Source organism: Varanus komodoensis, unplaced genomic scaffold (assembly GCF_004798865.1).
Source record: "Varanus komodoensis strain SLA01 unplaced genomic scaffold, ASM479886v1 scaffold6_2, whole genome shotgun sequence".
In the NCBI taxonomy this organism is placed as follows: domain Eukaryota; kingdom Metazoa; phylum Chordata; class Lepidosauria; order Squamata; family Varanidae; genus Varanus; species Varanus komodoensis.
This window is the reverse complement of record NW_025336346.1, coordinates 6,404,960-6,429,186: the sequence shown is the minus strand read 5'-3', so window position 1 is coordinate 6,429,186 and position 24,227 is coordinate 6,404,960. Positions and strand designations below refer to the sequence as shown.

The 24,227-nt window shown below is 46.0% G+C and overlaps 1 protein-coding gene across 5 annotated transcripts in view; it reads right to left on the bottom strand.

Annotated features, from left to right (window-relative positions):
• Positions 1 to 1,083: 1,083 nt before the first annotated feature.
• POC1A (POC1 centriolar protein A) overlaps positions 1,084 to 24,227 on the bottom strand; it is a 50,043-nt gene continuing 26,899 nt past the window's right edge. Inside the window, exons 11-13 of one of the 5 annotated variants that reach the window (XR_006416699.1) lie at positions 22,752 to 22,904; positions 2,640 to 2,972; positions 1,084 to 1,181 (exon numbers count right to left, since the gene is read on the bottom strand). Coding sequence is in view for 2 of the 5 variants with exons in the window: in XM_044451309.1 (XP_044307244.1) it covers positions 2,823 to 2,972; positions 22,752 to 22,907 (306 nt within the window). In the remaining 3 variants the exon portion in view is untranslated. Of the gene's footprint in view, positions 1,182 to 2,609; positions 2,973 to 18,695; positions 18,964 to 22,751; positions 22,908 to 24,227 lie in introns of those variants that run through there. The other 4 variants (XR_006416698.1, XM_044451309.1, XM_044451310.1 and 1 more) reach the window with 4 other exon arrangements.

Here is a 24,227-nt window from a genome sequence, read left to right as displayed (position 1 = left end):
GGATGTGCCCTGCTCTAGGAACAGAGAAAGGGGTTTTTTAATTCATGAGCCGATCACGCCACACTCTTTGTCCGTCTTACTGAACATCCATTCCTGCAGCAGAATCCATGTCTTCAAGCACAACTATTGAGCTCATCGATCGTTAGGCGCCACTTCCTTCCCCTACGCACATTGCTGCACACAAGGAAGCCCAAAGGCTAGAATGGGGCTGGTCTTGAAATTCAAGTCATGGCTGAAGCCATCTTGAACTTGATGTCTACTGTGGTTTTGGGAAAGATGGGAAGGCACCTTACACGGAGCCAGGCTGCTGGTCCACCTAACTTAGAAGGGTCAAGAGTGGCCAGCTGCTGTAGCCCCCCGGGGCTTCAGGTAGGAAGCCTTCCTAGGCCTACCTGGAGATACCAAGGGTTTTAGCACTGAGTGATGGGCCTTCACCTTCAGGCAGGTCTGCATGTCATTGGCAAAGACATAAACATCATGGGGAATAAGCAGTTGATGGCTGACCCTCCTGGAATCCCCGGTGAACGACAGAAGGAATAGTGCAGCAGTGAGAGGGTGAGATACTTGCAATCTGACTCCACCATTTCCCGCCATGAGCACCACCACCATCGCCTTCCTCTGTTCTTTGGGTAGCATTCAAGCCACCACAGGCAATTCCCGTAGGCAAGAGCAAGAACTGACTGAAAAACTCAAAACAAGGCATTTTTTGAGGAAGAAGATGACTGCCATCCTCTTTCTCAACTTTAATTCTTTTTATGGCCTTCTGAGTCTATAGTGCGCATTTCCCATCCATCCCCATTTCACAGACTTCTCACCCCAGGGCACTGTTCGCAGGCTATGAGAACAGCTGGAAGTTTCTGTGCTGTTTCTTGGTGCTGTTTTCAGCATTTTCATCTGGGTATGGATGAAGGTCATCTCTGCTTGGGCACACACGTTTTTCTGCCAAGCAAGGAATCTGGTGGCTTGCTGCTTTTCACGTTTCCCCATCAGATGACTGTGGAGCGGGTCATCCATTTGAGAGCTGCTTGCTTCAGCATCAGACCCCAGTGACCCACAGGGCCCCTGTGGCTGGATGCTCTGTGGGTGAAGGAGCAGTGCTTTGGTCGCAGCCATCTGTGCTGCACGCCTCGTGATTTTGCGAGAATCCACAGGCACGGGGCCCCTTCAACACCTTGCATGCTCTGGAACAAGTGAACAAATTCGTACTAAATGAGATGCCCTGGAAGCAACCCCCTCCATGCAAAACTCAGCTCCATGTGCCTGTCATTGCATCACAGGGCTGCCAGGCCTCTTGCCGGTATGTGGCACACTGCTCTGACCTAAAGCACTGGGGGCCAAGTTGGCTTGAGGAAGATCCTCCACCAAATCTACCTGCCCCTGCATTTAGTGCTTCCATGTGGCCCTTCCACGGGCTCCCTCACTGTCAGAGATAAAGTGGGTGGGGGACCAGAGAGAGGGCTTTTTAAAATCCGTGGCTGTGGAATTCCCTTCCCAAAGAAGCTGGTGTGGTACTTGGCTTCTCTTCCTTCAAGTGGGAGCAAAAGCGGTTTTAGCCTCCTACGCAACAGTGAAGAGGTGGAGAACCAGCAAATGTCACTGCGCACTTGCTCACTGGCCCTCTGCCTGCCAGACGAACCAGTAGTCCTGCAGAGAGGAGGAGGAGCAGGAGAAGTAATAGCAGCTGGTGACAGTGATGGTGGAAAGACAGGCCCACAGACAGATCAGGCCCAGGGTGGCAGGTTGGGGCATCTAGCCCAAGGGCCCTCCAAAATCTGGAGCCAGCATCTCTTCTGAGCTTTTGTGTACAAACCTGCCAATCTGTTGAAACTACCTTCATTTTCATCATAGAACAGAGATCCAAAGTCTAGACAAAGGGGTTTCCCTTTCCTGCTTTGTAACTTCTAGGAGGCAGCTGGGTTATAATGAAACATTACGATTGCATAAGTAGGACAATACATTTTCTTTTCTTTTCTTTTCTTTTCATAAATAGTACTCCATTTTTTCCCATTCTAAAACGCCTTCCATAAAGTACTCTTAAAACACTGGAATGAAACTGGATTGGCCTTCAGAACCTGTCAATAACCGGGGGTAGGGAATAAGCACACAATCAGTGCCTTGGGCAGAAAAGTTCTCTGCATCCTTGCTCTTGATGCAAGAGGCAGACCTTGTGCACATCACTGCATCATCATTCGCGATGGTCTGAACCAGATGGATATGCACCAGGGCACCCCATTCCTCACAAGGTTGCTAAGAAGGGGCCGATCAAGCTCATCTCACAGAAGCCAAGGTGCTGCTGACTTGCAGACAAGACCTGATGCACTTTTAATGCCACACTTTGAGCCACCTGCCTGGTAGACTGCTGCTTAGGGTCTATCACAGTGAAAGAAAAATCACATGTCCATGTACAGCCTTATGACTTTCCCCTAGGAAACTTTGCATAGTGTTTCTTAAAGCTGATTATGAAATAGATTCTTAAGTAAAAGGCCTTGTGATGTGGGTGCAATGTCTGCAATTGGCTATTTCAGTCCACTTCTTCAGTCCACATCCATCCATCCATCCATCCGGGTTTCTGAATCCAGGTTTGTTTGTCTGTTTGTTTGTTTTCCTCCTAGCTCCTAACTTGTGGAGGTTTCACTTACATAAAGTAACAGCAGGTTTCATGGGCTGCATATCCAGAGTCTCCAAATAAAGACAAGAAGGGAGACAGACAGAAGGTTGCTAAGTCTCCTGCCGTCCTTAACAATCTAGTCTGAGCAGTTGCTGGGGGAGTTCCGATCAGCCTGCTAATTGCTTCGCGGCACTGACAGGACGCTCATGCTGTTTTACATCTCCACCTCTTGTTCCAGGCAGAAGGCATTGGCAATCCTTTTGTTCTTCCATGTTTTCACACCATCACCAAAAACATTTAGATCGAGTGGAGGGGGAATCAAACTGTGACCGTCACCTTTATCTGGCAGGTTGAGCAGAAAGGGCTGTGGGAGAGAAAAGGAGAGAGATTTGCAAGCAGGACTATCAATTGTTCAGCCAAAAGAAACAGCATGAAAAAGTGTTACGTTCTGAAAACAACTTTCCCCTCAAAATAGAAGCGGGTGGCAGTCTGGCAAATAAGACAGTAACTTCAGGAATAATGAGGGGAATAGCTCTGTTGCCAAGTGCCTGCTTATCTGTGCTTTTATAATACTTCTATACCACTCAATATTTTTAAGACATCCCAATATAATTAAAATGCATTTAGAATGCAATATAAAACAATATGAAATAATAAATCATGACCAACTTTTCGGCAAGAACAGCAAGGGGCAATGATGCAATTCATCACAGGTCAGGGAAAGCAGGAATGGCCGGGGGTGTTTTCAGGGGGTGTTTTCAAGGGGTGTTTGAAACTTGCCACTGTCTCTGCCTCCAGAACCACGGGAGGATGGGTGCTGTGTCCAAGAAAGCCAGCTGAAGTGCTCTTCCCTTCAGGCCTTCCACTGGTGGCAGAGTGGCCAGAAAGGCCTCAGAAGACCTCAGGGGACAACGGAGTGCATGGACAGGAAGGTGGGCTTTGCACGTTAACAGAACCGTGAACAGGTGCTGCTAGCACAGCTCTTTCCGCCCAGAGTTGTGTACTGCTTGCTAGTGGAGGCGTGCCGCCACACTTCTGCATGGGGCTGTGCCCACACACAAAGGTCAAGAGGAATTGTGTTGCTTTGGGAAAAAGCCATAGCTCAGCAGCAGAGGATGTCCAGGTTCAACCTCTGGTGTCTCCAGGTAGGATCGGGAAAATTTTCTGACTGAAGCATATTTTGCTGCCAGTCTGTGTCAGTCAGGACAGACCAGGACTGGGCAACCTGGTGACCCCCAGATGGGTTGTAGCCCTCATCATCCCTGGCTGGTGCTGATGGGAGCTGTACCCCTGGAGGGGAACCAGGCTGCCTACTCCTGGCACTGAAGACAACGTGCAGCTGGATAGTCCAGCAGGGCTGGCTGCATATCAGCAGCTTCCTGTGATCATGAAGGTCAGGCTGAGGACACAAGAGAAGAACAGACTTCCATGAATGGTCTGAGGAGGAGGAGGAGGAGGAGTCTTGTTTCAGTAGATAATATCTGTTACTCGTCTTGTTATCACACACACACCAGGTGCAGAACTGTAGACAGATCCACCCATGCACCCTCTCTTAGTCTTCTATGTTAGCCTGGGTCAGGTTGGGTCGGGTCACTGCCTGGAAGGGAAACTCCTGGCAATCCTGCCTTGGGTTCTGTCAAAGAAAGGTAGGATATAAATGCAATCCATAGGTGAAGCAGGGTGGGATTGTGGTACTCCCCACCAACATCCTTGTATCAATCAAAGCCTCTTCCTCATATACTACATTCATCGTCGGCTGGACCAGCCCTCCCCTAAAGAAGGGTGAGGTGCCCACATCAGGTGGCAGACTAGGAGTGGCAAGCCAAACCCGCTCCCCACCCCCACCAGGAGGGCCTGCTGACCCTGTCCTGCCACTTCCAGGAGGTACTTTGGAGCACCTGCCAGCCTCTCTCTCGCCTGGGGGTGGCTGACCCCCTCCCCCTAGGCAACCACCTGCACTCTCTCTCCTTTGTTGCAGCTCCCCTTGGCTCTGGCTGCTGTAGCACTAGCTGCATGGAGAGCCCTCTGGCCAGATGAAAAGGTGGAAGGCAAAGGGAAATGGCAGGCAATGAGGGACAGGGAGGGGCCTGATGTGGCCCTGGGGCCGGTCGGAGGTCAGCAGCATAGCGGCTAACACTGAACACATGCTTTGTGTTGTACGGAAAATGCTGCTCAAGGCTACACTGATGCCCCGGTGGGTAAGTTTTCCTCTAATTGCACTGGATTACTGCTCTCGTTTCTGCATGTTTTCCATGGAGAGAGGCTGGCACAGGATGTCTCTCTCCCACAGGGTTTGCATAATGCCAGCTCTATCGAGGAGGCCCCTCCACATGCAACTGTAGCACAAAGCGAGTTGCCCTTGTCCAAAACATTATTATTACTATCCAAATCTCCTGGATTATCTGAAATCACTGGCTGTCCCCAGATAGTCTCATATCAAAATAATCATTTTAAACACTTAACTGGATGATCACATTAGATATTCTCCAAGCAATTCAGATGAATGAGTTTATACTGTCATTATCTATTACTAAAGCTCCTAAATTACTTTTCACGGTTAAACCTGAGAATGGAAAGGTTAGTTCATGTCAGTTGGAAGAAGAATTGACTCAGCCTAGTTCACAGTTCAGAATTTGGCCATCCAAGCAGGACATGCCTTTTGATCTGAACCCAAAGTGTGAGTTGCCATGTCAACATCCCGACAATCCCGAGTAGATCCCTACCCATTGCAGCAACAGAGGCAGAAGGAATTGCTGCAGCCTTAACTCCCATGGAAATCAAACTCTACCCCATCCCCTTTAATAGTTCTGAGACCTCTTCTGTATCTGACTATATCATGATCCTAGTTAACTGTTCTTATCTGATGGCGAGAGTAGGAGACAAAGGAGGTTCAGATGCAGAATGTTCCTCATAAAAAATAGGAGTGAGAAATGTCAAATAAGGGCCTATTACTATAACCCTTTGTGCTTGCCGGGAAACAGGGTTGCTGTGAACAGCATCTGAGGGTGGTACGTGACGAAACAGCCATTGGAACAGCCTCCTTTCATAGCAAGTGAAAGGAGTTATAGTAATAGACTTTGACGGGCTATTTCATGCTCAATTTTTATTTTACTTCATTATTTTTGAGGGAGTCATTTGAAGTATGGGTCTCGGCATTCTCGGTTTGCCAGCCTCCCTGTGATAAGCCCATGTACGCATAGCCATGGGTAAGCTGAGGGTGCTGCCTGTGCATCTTTGCTCAGTATGCTCACATACTTGGAACAAGCCCTGCTGGATACATGGGGAAGCAAATGAACAGCTCGGAGCTCATTGCCTGAACTTTATCCACTTATATCTGACTATCTTGACTCTGTTCTGTTGAGTTTGTGGCTCTAAGAAGCCTTCTGTAACTCAGCACTGGAGGAATGCTCAGCTGTTGTTGTTGGTACGTCACATAATCTCTGCCTTATGGTGACCCTGTGGATGACTGCCCTTCAGGGTCCTGTCCATGTCAGCCCTGCTTAGTTCTTACAAGCTCGAGGCTGTGGCTTTCTGCATGGGTTCAATCCATCTCATAGTTAGTTGGTCTTTGCTTTCTTCTGCCTTCGACTTGCCCTGGCATGACTGCCTTCTCCATCTTCTCACGATATGCCCAAAGTATGACAGCTTCAGTGTTGTCATTTTTGCTGCTAGGGCAAAATCTGGTTTGATTTGATGTAGGAGTGATTTGTTTGTCTTTCTGTCAGTCCGAGGTATTTGCAAAGCTCTCTTCCAGCACATGTTTCGAACACATCTATTTTCTTTCTGTCAGCTTTCTTCATGGTCCAGCTCTCACACCCATCCATGGTTATTGGGAGCAGAATAGTGTGGATGAACTTGGCCTTGATCGCCAATGAAATGTCCCTACACTTGGTTAACAGTTCTAGTCCCTTCATGGCTGCCTTTCCACGTCTCAGTCTTCAGATTTCTTAGCTGCAGCGTCCCTTTGAATTGGCGACTGAGCCAAGGCATGTGAAACCTTTCACAATTTCGATTTCTTCATTGTTGATAGTAAAATCCCGTAATTCTTCTTGTAGGCATGATTTTTTTGTACTGATCAGCTGCAGCCCTGCTTTGCACTTTCTGCTTTCACTTTCATCAGGAATCAGTTCAATTCCTTGTTACTTTCTGCCAGCAATGCAGTATGCTGTGTTAAATTATTGATGTCTTCCACCAATTTTCCGCCCTCTGGTCCTAATCCAGCTTTCCTTATGTTCTGTTCTGTGCACAGACTGAATAGATGGGGAGATAACAGGCACCCTTGCCTGATGCCTTTGCCAATAGGAAACCATTCTCTTTCTCCACATCCTGTCCTACCTAACAGTTGCTTCTTTCCATGATACAGGTTACAGATCGGGACCATCCTGTGCTGAGGCACACTGATTCCTTTCAGGACCATCCATAGCTTCTTATGATCCACAGTCTCAGGCTTTACTGCAGTCTATAAAACATAGACTGCTCTTCTGAAATGCTTTGTTGTGTTCCACTATCTAACACATATAATCTTGTGCCTCTGTCTTTTCAGAATCCAGCTTGAACATCAGGCATTTCTCATTCCATATCGGGTAATATTCCTTGTTTTTATTTTTTTTCAATTTATATCCTGCCTTTTTCCTACAAAGGGCTCAAGGCAGCTTACATCATTCTCCCCCTCCATCTTATCCCCACAACAACAACCCTGTGAGGTAGGTTGGGCTGAGAGTCTGTGACTGGCCCAAAGTCACCCAGTTGGCTCCATGGCTGTGCGGGGACTAGAACCCAGATCACCTGAGTCCCCGTCCCATGCTCTTAACCACTACACCACACTGGCTCTCACTGGCTCACACTGTTGCAACACCCTGAGCATCAATTTGCTTGTGATGGGCCCTCTGGCTGTTGCATTCTTTTGCATCTCCTTTCTGGGGGACTACAATGTATATCGAATATTTCCAGTCATTGTTTTGTTTCCCATATTTGTTGGCATGTTCTTGTCAGGATTTGGACTGATTCAGCCTCTGCAGCTTGGAAACGTCCTACTAGTATCCTTTCTACTCCAGCTGCTTTATTCTTTCCTTTATTTACTTATTCCTTTCTTTTATTCCTTCTTTTATTTATTGCTAAGCTAGACAACATCAAACGCCATCATCAGGCTCTCTCAACTCTCCCATCTGTGAACCTGAAGCCCTGCAACTGTCAGTTCCTGTTGTGCTTGGCTCGGCTTTGCAGTGTCAAGTTCCTCTCTAGGCAGGGAAATATGACCTCACCCAGCCGTATTTACTATAGATAAGGAATGTTTAGGAAAGGCACAAGCAATGTCTGCTCTTCATTACTTTTTATGCTTTATATAGAACATACTTTTGAGGAACTGTGTGTAGGATCACATCTAAAGGACAAACAGGGGGTGCAACTCCTACTGCCATTAACTGGGGAAATGGGCTGAATTTCTTCTCTTGAGCGATCTGTGCCAGAACACCAAGTTGGGTATGTGTGTCGCAAGCCAAGTTCTACATAGGAGAGGGTGCCATCTTTGTGTCTGCTCTTCTGCAGCTTCCACCCCAGAGGACACACTGCCTCTAGTCTGCTGGCTGTGAAGAGAAGCTCTGCAGCACCCAGGGCTGCTTGACTCCATCCCATTAAGAAGCTTCAGAATCACCTTGAGCTGGGGTTTTCCTCCCTTTGCACATTCAAGGCAACAGGCCGTTCCTTTGCAAAAGCCCTTTATTCACCAAGGTGTACCCAATAAACTGCATCACCACAGAACGTATCTCCGAACATGCCCAGCTACCCTAGCTAGACAACTACTTCTGGAAACCCTCCTTTTGAGTCTTTCTGGGCCCAATCCCTTCAGGAGGACCTGCACTCCAACCCTCCAGGTGGCTGGCTGGCTCTCCTCTCCTGGCACCATGTCATGAGGTCCTAGTTCTGGGGGAGCCCTGGGGGAAGCCCATAGTCTCAGCCTTGTGCTGGCGATTCTCAGAGCCTGCCTGAGCTCTTGGGAAGGGTGGTCTTGAGGTAAGTGCCTCATCTCAAAGGCTGGAGCCCCACCTTCCCAGCCCCTCTGCCTCCTCCTCCTCCTCATGCTCCAACTCGGAGTCCAGATCAGTGTGATCGGGGGGCGCACACCAAGAACAATCACCCCTCTCATTCCCAGCAAGGAATGAGGCAAGAGTTGTCAGGATCTGGCTTGCCCTGGGGCTCCATGTGGTGGCCAGAACCAGAACGCCTGTCCTGGTATTCATAGGGTCAGTCCCAGGCCCTGCTGGAGCGCTCTGCCTCCTGATGAGCACCAGCTGGGAGCCCCAGAGGAAGAGCCATATATTTATTTATTTAAATCATTTCTATCCTGTCCTTCACGACAGCGTCTCAGGACAGCTGACAAGCTTAAAGTCAACAACAACAATAAAAACAATCAATAATACAATAGACAATAAATAGTAATAATAAATACAATCAATAGTAATAATAAGTACAATCAATAGTAATACAAATACAATCGCAGTTAAAAATGAGTAACTCACATGCAAAAGAGAAAATATATATTTAAATAATTAAGATTCTTTAAAAAGCGACTGTTAACTTCTAAAATCTCATTCTTAAACTGACGTTCAAATAAAACGGTTTTTCACCTGGTGCCGAAAAGAGTATAGGCTTGGCGCCAGGCGCACCTCTCCGGGGAGCGCATTCCACAGTCTGGGAGCCACCGCGGAGACGGCCCTCCTCCGAGTAGACGTCCTCTTTACCTCCTCCAGGGAGGGTTCCCGGAGCAGGGCCTCTCCCGCAGCTCTAAGAGCAAGGGCTTCCCTCAGCAATGCAGCTTGTCCTGCCTGCCGCTGGGCCTCCCTCTTGCCTGGCCCTTGCCACGTAGCCTGGCAAAGCGTGCTTCCCTGCTAGCTGTGGGCCAGCGCTTGCACCTGGGGCTGCCTTGCCTCGCTCTCTCACCCCAGCAATGCAGGCCTTCGAGCTGTAGGTCAGCTCCTGCACCTCGCTGGTCCCTGACGCACCTGGTTTCTGCCTTGCCTTGCTGCGTCACCATGCCTGGCCTTCCTTGCTACACCTGCGCTGCCCCTGAATCCTGCCTGGTTACCCCACCTCAGGCACCTGCTCCCTGCTCAGTTGTCTTCCTGCTCCTTCCTTGTCTTGTAATACGTACTTCTGGTTCCTGACTTTGGTCTGGCTTGCGACTATGAATTGGACTTTGCTACAGAACCTTGATGTTGGACTTGGGACTCTTGCCCTGAGTTCTGCTGCCCAGGCCTGGTGCCTCTCTCCCGACCCCTGCAGCCCCTGCAGCCCTGGGCCACGACAAGCGTCCTGGTGCCTCCACCCCCCTCATGGCTCCCTGGTGCAGGTGGCTTAGCCATACGCCAAGCAGAAGCCTTGACACAGCCCTCGGCTAATAGGGAAGATGGCAGCAGGGAGGGATACACACTTCTTCCATCAGGTTGCACAAGGGTGGAGCTCAGGTGGTTTGGACGGAGGCTCTGCCTTTCAGTGCTGCCATGTTGCTGAGCTCTGTGTCAACTATCGTGTTATGGAAAGTATCGATTTATTGCATAAATGGGTTTTAGAATAATCATTTTCAGCTTCACAAGAAGGTATTTTTTTCTCATGCCACAGATCAGGAACAGACACTTGGAGAGTAACTTAGCCAGAACCACAGTTGGAGGTGAGGACTGGATTTGGCAGCCCATCAGGTGCCCTCTGTACTTTTAACGGTTCCCTGGGAGGAATAATTCAACTGGTGCATCTTCTCAGTCTAGAAATGCAAGACTGGGGCATGCTCCGCCTGCTCAATCCCTGCCTGCTCTATCATTTTTAAAAGGCAAAGAGACCACGATGGGAACAACTGTAGCAACTTTACTTTTATCCTCAAAAGGATGCCTACTTCTATATTATAAGTGAGTTTTAGGAGAAGTTTGGCTACGTGGACCAAGTGGTAAGGGTGTTCAAGTGTTTGGGAGATCAGACAACAATGGAATTGTTCTTTCTTTTTCACTTATTAAAATAAAGTATGCACTACATATTAAATTTAAGCCCTATGCGTAAAGCTCTCGCTTTCCTTCCAGTAAAGGGTGTGACAATGGAAACTCTACGGAGAGTAGCAGACTGTATGTTTTCATAGGCCCACACTAGGGGAAGTCTGCATGGAACAGATCCCAGACAGCTGTTAAGAAAATACTCACAGAGGGAGTGTAAAAGGGAAGTGAAGCAATGCTGAACTTCATCCAAACAACCCTCACTGCAAAGTTATTACATTAACCCTTTTAGGAGCCACTGCTGCTCATATGACCCATTTATGGCGTGGGGGGATGATTAAGGGAGCTCTTGGCCATACTAGGAAAGCAGCAACAAAGGGAGAAGCTGCTTACCCAACCAGCATGACACAACCAGGGCTCAAGAAGTGTTGAAAGGAATACCTGTCCAACCCCCATTTGGAGATTGATGCATATTATCGAACATGCCACATACAAATGCTATGTTCCGTTTCTCGCTGAAAATGCCAGTGGATGACATTACAGGCAGATGCTAAGGGAGAGTGTCCTTGTCCAAGAACAGAGGCCACAAGTCAAAACTAAGCCTTATGGAGAGCACATTTGAACCCTTTAGTTACAATTCAGTGATCCCTGTCCCAGGTGTAACACATTCAGAGGGGACAGGGGAGGGCAGTAATCAAAGTCCTCTTGGGGGTCAAAAGAGATTCAGCCCCGCAGAGGCAGCCTCCATACTTGGAATCTTTGGGCATCCGCTAGGTGCCCAGGTGGGTTTTTCCCTAAAAAGAAAAAAAAAATACATCATTCTTGCAGTGCCTGTTTTCAAGCTCAGTTCCAAGCATCTCCAGGTTGGGTTGGGAAAGAACCCAGCCTGAAATGCTGGAGAGCATCTGCCAGTCAGTGTCAGAAGGACCAAGCAAGAAGGACCCATGGCCTGATGTTCCAGCCCTAGTAAAGCACCTGCCTGAACAAAGGGTCCCACCTCCCCATATAAATCCTCTTATTATTTTGGAATCCGTCCTTCTGCCAGAAAATGGTGCTCAGCGCTGCCAACAATAAATACAAACGAGAGCAGAAGCTTAACATAAGAGCACACAATAAAAGCAATAAACAGCATCGAATCAGTTAAAACCCTCTTCAGCAGCAGACCCGCTTGTATGCCAAAGGTCTGCCTGAATAAAAAAAGCATTTGCCTGTTGGCAGGAGGACAGCAGAGGGGGAACCAAGCTAGCCTCCCTTGGCAGAGGTTCCAGAGTCTGGAAGCATCGGCTGAGGAGGTGTTCTTTCTCTCATGTTTCCCCACCAAACAGGCCTCCGCTGTTGCAGGATACAGGAAGGGGCCGCTCCAGAAAACCTTAGGACCTTGTCAGGTCCGAATGGGAGATCGTCTTTCAGGTAACACAAATCTGCTCATTCACATATGCAGGCCACCGGCTAGCGCCTGCAGCTGATGCATGCTGTAAACCTGCTTATAAGAGAGTGGGTTTACCCAGGAGGCTTATACAAGCAAGCGTCTTACCAACTGTTGCTATCACAGCCTTGTTAAGCCCCCCCTGGAACCCCATCAAGAGGATGGCAGATCTCTCAGCGCAGCCTTCCGCTGCCATGAAAAAGAATGTTGTCCTCTGACCATTCCCGGGGTCATATATGAAACTTTCTTCATGCATGTTGCCCCTGCACTGAGCTTACTGGTCATTCCCAGAAGAAACCAAGATGAAGCTCAAAAACAGATGTGCTCGGAACGACCATAGAAACATAGAACATAGAAAACAGAGCGAGTCAGAAGGGACCTCCCGGGCCATCTAGTCTGACCTCCAGCACCAGCCGGCTCCGCTCACAACATGCCCATCACGTGGACGTCCAGCCTATCCTTGAACACCCACACCGATGGGGCCTCAACGACCTCCCGTGGAAGCCCATTCCACACCCTCGGGGTCCTGACTGTCAGGAAGTGCTTCCTGGCATCCTAACGAAACCTTGGCTCCCTGAGCTTTGCTCCGTTGGAGCACGTCCTGCCTTCCTCTGCAGGGGAGAACAGGTCTCTACCCACCTCCATGTGACATCCCCTCACATACCTGTATGTCGCCAACATATCCCCTCTGAGTCTCCTCTTCTCCAGGCTGAAGAGACCCAGTTCCCTCAGTCTTGCCTCATATCTTTGCATATAGACCAAGGAAGGCAATCCAGGCGTGCCTGTTCCTTAATGCTCTCTGTGGTAATTGCAGGGCAATGTTCTGTTACCAAGGTAAGAGTCACATGATCTCAATTCCCAATTGTATACCATCTAGCCTTTGAACATTCATAGATGCATCCAGACTGGAAGCATTTTCCCCCCGAAGCTGGATCTTCAGAACAGCTGGAAAGGCCCCTGTTTCCTGCAAGCCCTTCTGAATGGATGCAAACCAGGAAATAAAGCAGGCTTTGAAAAATAAAGCAGTAGATATTTTAGAGGCTGAGTTTAAGTCCTGTGTGCGTGTGTGTGTGCACGTGCATAAACACACAGACACTAGGATCTGCACAAAGGGTGGGCCTGTTTTTCAGAGAGATTACACAGTCACTGTGAGAATGGAAACAGAGTCAACTCACGCTGGCCATCTGACCCACAGCCTATCACCACCACTCATATAGCACTGTGTATGTCTTCCAAGATAATTCCAAATTAACCATGTTTTTGCATCAGTGTTAGCTCCTAGACAGGAAGGAACATGGGCATCGCTTAAAGACAGCTTTGCCCCCCTCCGCAATATACAAGTATGTTTTAACATGTTCCATGCCCGTAACAGCCAAAAAAATTCCCTTCACTTCAGCCCTCTGGCATATGTGTCTCCCCTAGGGACCAATCTGAGTAAAAAGAGCTGTTACTAAAAACTTTAGTGAGGTCATATGTTTGGCAAACCTAATGGCAACAAATTAAACTGCTTTTTTAGGAACTTGGCTTAGTAATTGCCTCCAAGATTTGAACAGAATCCTTAACCCTTTTGTCATCTTCCCCAGAATCAGTCACACAAAGTAATTTCCTAAATGCTGTTGGAATATTAAATCTGGAATCTGTAACAATCCCTCCCCACATCTCCACCCCTCACCAATTTATTCAGTTGCTTCCTGAACTAGGAGCTTAGCAAAACGATCAGCACAGATGTTTCATTGTCAGGAAAAAGAGCTACACACTAGGAGTGAAGTGTATTTATAGCTACCTCCTCCCCTGCACAGGGGAAGGAATACTCTTAAAATTTGCCAAAGTACTTGGTCCAAACTTGAATTATACTGGTGGCACCCATTAATGAACATAATGCATAAGTGATATTAATCAAACAGCATATTTGACTGGAAACTGAAGAAGGCACATTTATCTATCCAAAGGAGGAAATCCAGATGAAGGCAGTGGTGCTTCCGGCTGTGGTCCACAAGTAGCTCCTTACAGGTCCACCTCCAAATGGAATGAAAGATCCCACCAGCTTGACTGGAATGCTTCTAAAATAATTAATCAGCACAGCACATTCCTTTGCTACAAATGACACATCATCTGATCTTCTGCCATTGTATGGACAATGGAAGGGCCAGATCATAAGTCTCAGATTTGCCTAAGAAGTATCCAGGGTGAGCAACTTGTGACCCTCCAGTAGCTGTTGGATTGCAGTCCTCACCAGCCCATGCTGGCTAGGGCTGATGGCACTTGCAGTCCGTCATCTCAAGGGTCATACATTCACCACTCCTGTTCTAAACAAAGTCCCGTTATATACTATCCTTTTACACCTAAGGTCACAGCTGCCCCTACAGATGCTTCTCACACCAGTCAGAGTACACTTAGAGCCCAGCCAATGCCTGAACTCTTGAGAGGTCTATGCTATAGGAACATACTATTTAGAGAAGGCACTTGAGTATGTTGCTGGAGCATGGGAGCATCTCCAAGAGTAAAATCCACACTGGTTACAAACCTTACAAAGCTGGTGTAAGAATGCAGCCTTGAACACATCTAGTTGCAATTAAGCCCCAGTGAATTCTATGGCACTTGCTTCTCAGTAGACATTGGACTGGGCTTTGGGTCAAGCTGAAATAAAGGCTTAGCTTTGTACTGGAACTCCCATCACTCTAACATAATTAAGGTGGCATTCAGAGACTGTACATATTAACGGCAAAAGAAAGTCAATGTGATGAAGTGGATGGACTTGAGGCCAGACAATACTGGATTAAAATTCTTGCTCAGCTATATAGTTCACTGACGAACTAAACCAGTCACCATCTTTAGCTTAGCCAGCCTTGCAAATTTGTTGTCAAACTCAGGGTAGAACTCCACAGACAATACCCTAAGTTCCCTGGAGAAGGGTAAATTTTTTTTAAAAGGTAAATGCAACAATAAATATATGCCAGTAGCTCACCAGCAAATTCCCAAGATTTCCATATGCACATTGCATTCCAAATTCATAAAAGGAACCTCAGAAGGATGGGTACCACCCTACAAGAATGAGTGTCTCTGCACATTATGTAAAGTGACAAAAGAGAAAGCAAGACACACTTGGCATTATTTTCCCATTCTTTCTAGAAATATAGAGGGGGTGGGACCAAATGGGCAGATGCCGAGCCGTTTCCACATGTGGTGCCCATGCGGCCAACAAGCTTCTTGCTTCCTTTTTGACCATTTCCCGTAACGTGCACCAGACCCCTGGGCAAGGTGTTTCAGGAAAGAAATTGCCTGCAAAAACAAAGAAAGAATGGAACTAATCTCTCCCTCGTTTCATTTCGAGCCAAAACGCAAAATAACCTGAAGCTCTTAACAGACTTTCTGAGATGGCTGGAGTACAGTATAGTGGAAGGAAATGGAAAATGAGGTAAAAGACAACAAGCAAAAAACCTCCCAGGTGGAAATAATGAGACTCCAAAAAGACTAAAGATTTTAGTAAAACACATGCAGATATATTTATTTATTAAATTTCTATCCCGCCCATTAGCCAAGATGACTCTCTGGAAAAGAAGATGTCAGAGAAGACTGCTGTTCTTAAGGAATGTTAAAAGACTGTAGGTAATAATAGGGGGAATCTGTTGGCGGAGGGGGAGTCCGAATATAAGGACCTTCAGCAATGCAGGTATGCCTTTAAAATTAGCCATGATGGAGGTATTCGAAAGAAGCAAAAGCATTTCAGCACCAAAGTGAGGACAAACACACAGCTTACTTTTATAGCATTGGAGATGCTGCACCATGGTCCCGTCCTGTGCTGCTCAAGTAACATCAGATACCCTGTGGATATTAGAGAAGCCCACTCTGCAACTCCTTCCCATTCCAGTGCTGTCTCATTTTCTAAGTTAGATACTCCTTTCACGTGACCCAAAACTTCATCAGGATGGCAGTCAGTGACAACCAGGGTCCCCCAGGGCTCTGTTCTGGGACTGATTCTGTTCAATTCTTTTCATCAATGACCTGGAAGAGCAGGTGACAAGTCTAATCAAATCTTCAGATGATACTAAAATGGGGGTGCTGGCACAACTGAGGAGCAGGTACTCCAGATCCAAAACATAGAAAAAGAGCAAGTCTGAAAGGGTCTCCCGGGCCATCTAGTCTGACCCCCGGCTCCAGCCGGCTCCGCTCACGACATGCCCACCATGTGGACATCCAGCCTATCCTTGAATACCCACACCGATGGGGCCTCAACCACCTCCCGGGGAAGCCCATTCCACACCCTCGGGGTCCTGACTGTCAGGAAGTGCTTCCTGGCATCCAGACGGAACCTTGGCTCCCTAAGCTTTGCTCCGTTGGAGCGCATCCTGCCTTCCTCTGCAGGGGAGAACTGGTCTCTACCCACCTCCATGTGGCAACCCCTCACGTACCTGTATGTCACCAACAGATCCCCTCTGAGTCTCCTCTTCTCCAGGCTGGAGACCCAGTTCCCTCAGTCTCGCCTCATACGGCATCCCCTGCAAACCGGCCACCAACCTTGTGGCCCTACGCTGCACTGACTCTAACCTGGCTATAGCCTTACTGTAATGAAGGGCCCAAAACTGAGCACAATACTCCAGTTGGGGTGCACCAGAGTCATATAGAGTGGTAGTGATACCTCTCTTGATCTAGAAGCCACACTTCTGGCTATGCAACCAAGGGTGGCATTCGCCCTCTTGACCACCGCATCACACTGCTGACTCATGTTTAGCCTGCAGTCAACCAGCACCCCGAGGTCCCTTTCACAAGTGCTGCTGTCCAGCCACTTGTCCCCTAACCTGTACTTATGACAGCTATTCCTATGCCCCAAGAACAAGACCTTGTACTTATCCACATTGAATGCCATCCTGTTGTCTTCTGCCCACTTCCATAGTCTGTCCAGATCCTTTTGGATCTCGAGTACCTGCTCCTCAGTTGTGGCCACTGCACCAGTTTTAGTATCGTCTAAAAAGACCCAGTTCCCTCAGTCTCGCCTCATATCCCATCCCCTGCAAACCGACCACCAACCTTGTGGCCCTATGCTGCACTGACTCTAACCTGGCTATATCCCTCCTGTAATGAAGGGCCCAAAACTGAGCACATTACTCCAGTTGGGGTGCACCAGAGTTGAACAGAGTGGTAGTGATACCTCTCTCAATCTAGAAGCCACACTTCTAGATTGGATCTGGACAGACTGTGGAAGTGGGTGGGGAACAACAGGATGGCATTCAACGTGGACAAGTGCAAGGTCTTGCACTTGGGGCATAGGAATGGGTGTTATAAATACAGGTTAGGGGACAAGTGGCTGGAGAGCAGCACTTGTAAAAAGGATCTCAGGGTGCTGGTTGACTGCAGGCTAAACATGGGTCAGCAGTGTGATGCGGTGGTCAAGAGGGCAAACGCCACCCTTGGTTGCATAGCCATAAGTGTGGCTTCTAGATCGAGAGAGGTATTACTACCACTATATGACTCTGGTGCGCCTGCAACTGGATTTTTGAGTTCAGTCCTGGGCCCCTCATTACAAGAGGAATATAGTAAGGTTGGAATTGGTACAGTGAAGGGCCAAAGGATGGTGGCTGGTTTGCAGGGTAAGCCATATGAGGAAAGACTGAGGGAACTGGGTCTTTTCTGCACCGAGAAGACTCAGAGGGGACCTGTTAGCAACAAACAGGTATGTAAGGAGGTGTCACACAGAGGTGAGTCATGAGCTTTTTTCCTCTGCAGAGAAGAATGGGACGTGTTCCAACGGAGCAAAGCTCAGGGACCCAAGTTTCAGTTTGGACGCCAGAAAGTACTTCCTGATGATTAGGACTCCTGGGTATGGAATGGGTTTCCACAGGAGGTGGTTGAAGCTCCATTGGTGAGGGTGTTCAAGAATAGGCTGGACATGCACATGGGTAGGCATGTCATGAGCCAGCTGGAGCTGAGGGTCAGACTAGATGGCCCGGGAAGCCCCTTCTGACTTGTTCTGTTTCTGTGTTTCTATGTATCTGAAGCTACCTTTGCAGCAGTGCCTCCCACACCAGAAAAGTAACATCACGTCAGCCCAGTCGTAGTTCCCCTGCATTTAAGGTGATTCCTAGTACTCTTATCAGTATGACCAAAGGTGTGGCTATGCTAAAACAAATCGCCATGCATACAAAGCTAGCAGAGTCTACGTACACATATATACACATGGGAAAAAGAAGTCAAGGGATCTGATATTTAATTGTTAGACAAGTAATATTCACAAGTAACTGGACCGAAATTGGATCTGATTTGCTGGTGTATTTCATGTGAAGGTTAAACTTTATTGAAAAAGTAGATATATAGATCCTGCATTCCAGGACCGTTTTGTACAAGGGACTTTCAGATTTTAAAATGTTGTTCTAGCAGTTGAGGCTTCAAACGGAATCTCCCCCAAGGGTGATTCACATTTCTACTTGGAATACTTGTAGTGCATTTGGACTGAAGAACTTATTCGGCACTGAGGGAATTCAGTGTTGGAAGGAAACTCCCACATAGTTCTCCAGTCTATGTTTGCTCCCCTCTGCTCCTCAACCAGTCTACTTCAGTAGGTTCTAGAAACGTATCATTTTCAACTTAAGGATGCATACCATTTAAGACAGCAGTTCTGAGAACTGCGACTGATGTTACTTCCAAATGAACTTGTGAACTCACATGGTAAAGCCAAACATCACAAATTACGATCTTTTAATAAGAGAAAGTTTAATCTTAATATAAATGTATTTACAAATACTCTGAACTGTACAATTTAGTCTAATAAAATAGGAAATATTTTCCTTTTGAAACCATTCACACAAAATTCTCAGAATGCACATGTACTCCTACATTGTTGGATTCATCAGCTCTCTGGAGGATCAATTGGATTTACTTTGAGCAATTTTTTGTTGATTTTCAAGACACTCCTTCAGCTTGTCTTCTGTTAATGTTAACCTTTGTTCTAGAATGGAAACAGTCTGCAAAATGAAAAAGGTGCTTTAAGACTGACAGTTTAAGAAAACAACTGTTTTCCCCTTATCTGGGACAAAAACATACTCAGTGAGACTTACTTCTGAGTAAAAATGTGAACAGACTACACTGCACCTCATATTTATATCCAAGCATATGGTTTAAGGCATAAACAAGACTTCCAACAGCATAAAGCCACAATTACAACAAAAAAGTCACACAAAGTTGAAACATCTCAATTCATATGCAAGGTGCTGATACACAAGGGTAAAGCTGATTGGTGAACAGAACATTTGTTTCACTGCATTATGTGTGTGTTCTTGCTGCTCTCCATAAGTTACTGTCACCATTACACACCAGATAAGAAAAGCAAACTCAAATAAAATTTGCCAAAGAATCACCCCATCCAAGGCCATAAGCCTGCCCCCTCTGAAAATGTCATGGTGTCAAGAAAATACAGCCCGTAATGACCTATGTGCTGAAGGCCAGTCACATCTGAGAGGCAGGGCAGGCATGAACCACAGGCCCTCCCACAAGTCCACCGTCCACCTGTCCAGGCTGCTTATGGATGCCAATGCAGCAGGCAGAGTAACATCTAAGATACTTCTGATTTTCCATGTCTGCCCCTACCCCCAATTTCTCCAAACCAGAAGGTGTGTTTGGTAAGGGCAGAGGTCATACTATCTAAAAAATATTTTGCTTGGTGAGGGGGAAAGAGAAAAGAGGGCTCTCTATGGGTTCCCCATCAATGGGGGGCACTCCACCAAGCCTCAAAGATGGTAGCAAAGACAGGAATGCCCACCATGTTATTATTCCACACAGTGTTTTATTCTGCCTCGCAGGAATGAATTGCCGCAATTAACTTTTATGGAAGAAAGTAGAAGTGCATATTCAGGGTCACTACTGGCATGCAAGTGTCTTGCTTGTGAGCAATCCTACTTGCCTGCTGCCACAGCAAATAGGGAGCTGATGAAACTAAGGCAGGTCCTATCTGCATAGCCACATCCCAAGTTCTCTTTCGTAGCAATGAAAAGTTTCTCTAGCAGTGAAAGTATAATACAGCCAGGACTATTTAGATTTGCCATCCACAGACAAATAAATTGGGTACCACTTTTCAGTATATACCAAAATTACTACTCCATTGTGTGCAGCAATGACTTCAGAGGGGAATATCCTGCAAGATGAGCTGAATGATGCCAAACAAATATAAAATAATAGACATAAAAGAAGAAATAAAATGGCAGCTAGCATCAGTAACCTCCTTAATCATTCTGATGCCTTCTATGAATGATAAACACACATATTTAAAGGAATCATGTATGAGCTTGACTATGAAGTTCAGATATATTAGAATGCCCATACAAAGCTTCTCTTTCAATATGGCATGTTGTATTTTAGGGCCCTCTACTGATCATTCTATGGTACTGATCAGAGTAATATTAACAACCCAATAAATCTATCTTCATAGAAATGCCACAGGACTTTTTGCATTCATTGCAACATAGCCATCTGGCTAAGAGGCACCCTCTGCTATCAGAAACTTAGCACAATTTTCAGTGCAAAACATAATTTATACAGATAGCAAGCAAATATTTCTACAGCTTATATTTTAATGCTATGAACAAAGAATAAAAGTCAGTATTAACATTGTGTCTTTTGCCTACATTAGTGAAATAAGTATAAGAGAACTATAAGGACTACGGCTAATTTCAGTCTCTGCCTTTCTAAAGAATCTATGCAAGATCCTTCGAAGAAACTCTCTGGACTGAATGCAGTACTGACATTCAGATCAAGCTGCGTGCATGATGTATCACGAAGTACAAAAGGGATGATTCTCAAGATGTCATTGTTGAGCAAGGCATCAGTAGCCCGTATCTTGCTCCAATAAAACCATCCTTCTTTAGCTGACATGTTACAGCTGGAAAAGCCAGGCTGACTATGCACATCCTGTTCTCAAGATTGAAAGACACTCCAGCCTCACCATTCCAAAATGCACTTGCAGTCTGTTTCCATACCCAGTTGGAAGTGCTGGTCTTGACCTTGAGTCCCTTAAACAGCTGGGGGCCAGAAATGTCCCTCCTCTATCTACTCACCCCCCTGCCCCACTAACTCATCTCCTCTGGGATCCTCCACCAAATGGCCACAGCAGAGGGCTTCTCACTTATGGAATACCTTCCCTGAGGAGTCTTGCCCAGCACTCCAGTGTAATCTTTTAGGTGCCAGGCAAAGACAACCCTATCCTCTCAGGCTTTTAAAACTGGTATCATTGTGATTTTATTTCCTGAAGCCCTGTATGTATTACATTATCATTTATGTTTTTAGCCTGTTTTATTTTGTGACCTGTGACCTTTTTATTACAGGGTGGCCTCTAAACTGAATGAACAGATATATGTCTGGCAGAAGGAAGCTATTTAACACAATGATAAATTCAAATTAATTAAACAAACATTTATATCCTGCCATTTTGCCACAGTAGGAGGCATTCAAGGCAGTTCACATTATAACCAAGGAAAACAACTGAACTCACAGACAAAAATATGAACTGAGTTGATTTTGACGTTTTGTGCATCTAGACTGAGTGCTGAACAGTTTTCTTCCCATATACAGTTAAAGATTAAAACAAAGCCAGGTGCAGATATCTACTGTGGATACCAAATCTTTGACAGGGATAACGGGTTCAACCTCAGCTGCTAGTGTAAGTCATAATACTGCATTTTATCATTTAGGGTAGAATGGTAAGTACAGCAGTACAAGAGTTTCATGATTCCTGAACATTCTAATCATTCAGTTTTGCTTTCTTCTTTTAACTTTCCCTCCTTCCTATTGTTATGCTAAAGTAGTGGAAGTGGGGGATAAATATGGGCAAGTCTCACCATATTACAGAATCACTCAGTGTTGGCAACTTCAACTCAAGAGCTGTTCTATTTTTTTTCGCTAGCAGCCTTCACCTATAGAATACATGTTCTGCAATGTTAATATGCACACTTGGGAACTTCTTTTCATTTGCCTAACTGCTTCTGCTCAGTGAATGCATATTCAATTTGCTGTATTGGATTATTCTTCGGATGGGTGATTAGGTATACTGAAATAAAATAGGGGGACCCATACTATGGAAAGAGGAACGAGAAAGTTGTTTCCATGAAAGCTATTTACAAATGAGGCACGGGACAAGTAGCACCTAATACCTTTGGCCATCCAACAACAGGTAACCGGTGCCAGGTATCAGCAGAAGCTGGGTCTTACAAGCTTTCTATTCTGAAGCAAACCTTTCAATGAAAATGCCAATTGGGAAACTACTCCATACAAAAACAAACTATTACCAAGTAGTTCAGCTTTGCACACTGTTAAAGAAGCAGTGGTTAAGGCAAAAACAAAAAAAGCACCCAAATTTCTTTAAAAATCAGCTCACCACTGTCTAGATATGACCACCCTAGGGTCACTTCTACTTAGGGGAAAATATATTGGCTGCCATTTGTGAAGTCCAACTCAAGGATTTATTTTTCCATGAGTACATAGAATGAGAAGTTACTATTTGTGTCATAGGCAGCAGCTCATTGTTCAAACATTCATGACTTGAACTTAATGGCTATTGTGTGAATCATAACCACCTGCATTTGCTCCTATTACCCGAGGACAAGTTAAAAGGAAGTACTGCCCATAACCGAACCTTGAAATGGAATATCTCAAAAACTTATCCACCAGCTTCTTAAAACTGGTTCTTCTTTGCAACTATCAACACAGGTTTTATGAAGACATTAGCTGGGGGTTCATTAGAACTCCTGAAAGCATTCTATACCTGGGTGAGAACATCCAGCTGTCCCACAATATGTTGAAGGGTACTGGCAAGACTGGCTTCATCTATCTGTTCTTGCTGCCTTCTGACCAATTCTGGGGTTTCCATTTCTTGAATTTTCTGTTTATCTGGAATTTCTCCAAAATCCATCTCTGACTGCTGGAAGATGAAAAACCATTGCTTACCATGCTGCATGAAGGTTAAAAAAACCAATAGTAGGAAAAGACATTCAGAAAAGAAGAGTGTCCAACCATCTGTGAAGAGTTGTGTGAATGCATCCTTCCAATCTTTGCACTGCAACTGTGAATGAAACTCAGTGCTGATCAGAGAAGCATCAACATTTTATCTCCAAATCAGTCTATCAACACTCTCCCAATCCAAGACTTACGATATTAAAACTATTAAATAATACAAAATGGTGCTTTAAAAAACCAAAGTTCTAAACATCTTAAGGTTTATTTGATGAAAAGGCCTGGGAGTTATCTAGTACCTGATCCTCAGAGCATCACATGTGGTATGAGAGAAATGGTGCTTACAGAGATACAAGATCCTATGGCTGCAGGATAACATGTTGGGGTCTTATGATTCTTCAGATTCCCTGTTCTAAGGCTGCAGATACTGCTATCTAGTATCCAGTTCCAGCTTGCAACCTGCCCTCTTGCAGTTGTCATACAAAGAACTGTTCTAGATGCTTCCCAAGGTCACAGAAGCAGCCTTGAAAGAGGTTAGAAAGCAGGCATGCCAGTGGACAAAGATCAGAATATGAACAATCTTATGACCTCTCCAGCCCCAGTCATGCCCCGCCACACCCTCACTAGGCACAGAGGCCTCTCCTCCTAGGAGGGAGGGAGGGAGGGAGGGAGAGCTAAAATCACCTTTACCACTCCTCCCGCTCTGGTAGAAGCAGCTCAGTAAGTCACTAGACAAACAGAAACCTCTGAGTTCAGAGGTTTTTGGTTCACTGACAGCACAACTCATAAAGTGCTCTACCTCACTTACATTTTGATAATTTATGTATGAATATACACTGTGGATAAACATAACTTTAGTGCAATGTTGATCAAACTGTTAAAATATCTAAATTGTACTTTCCTAGCCAACTGAATACTGAGTCATACTTTCCAGCTCAGTCCATATAGACCACTCATAGGAAGAAAAGAATTCAGAAAGATCCAGGTTCAAATCCTAACTTGAAGCTATTTCACATAAGGAAAATTTGAGGAACATGCAGCATTTCTCTCTAAGTGAAAGGGAGATGTATGCCTGCAACACACTGACTGAGTCCCCTTGACATGACTACCCACCATGGGTGGCCAGCTACGGTTGCTTGTCATATCAGCTGAACCTGGAACATTTTCCATGGCTTATTTTTCAACAACTAGCCATACAGAATGTGAAGCTTGTTGTAGGGTTGTTCTTGACTATGGCAGTTTGTTGTATCATCTGAACCCAGGAGGCTAATTTTATCATAGGCTGCTA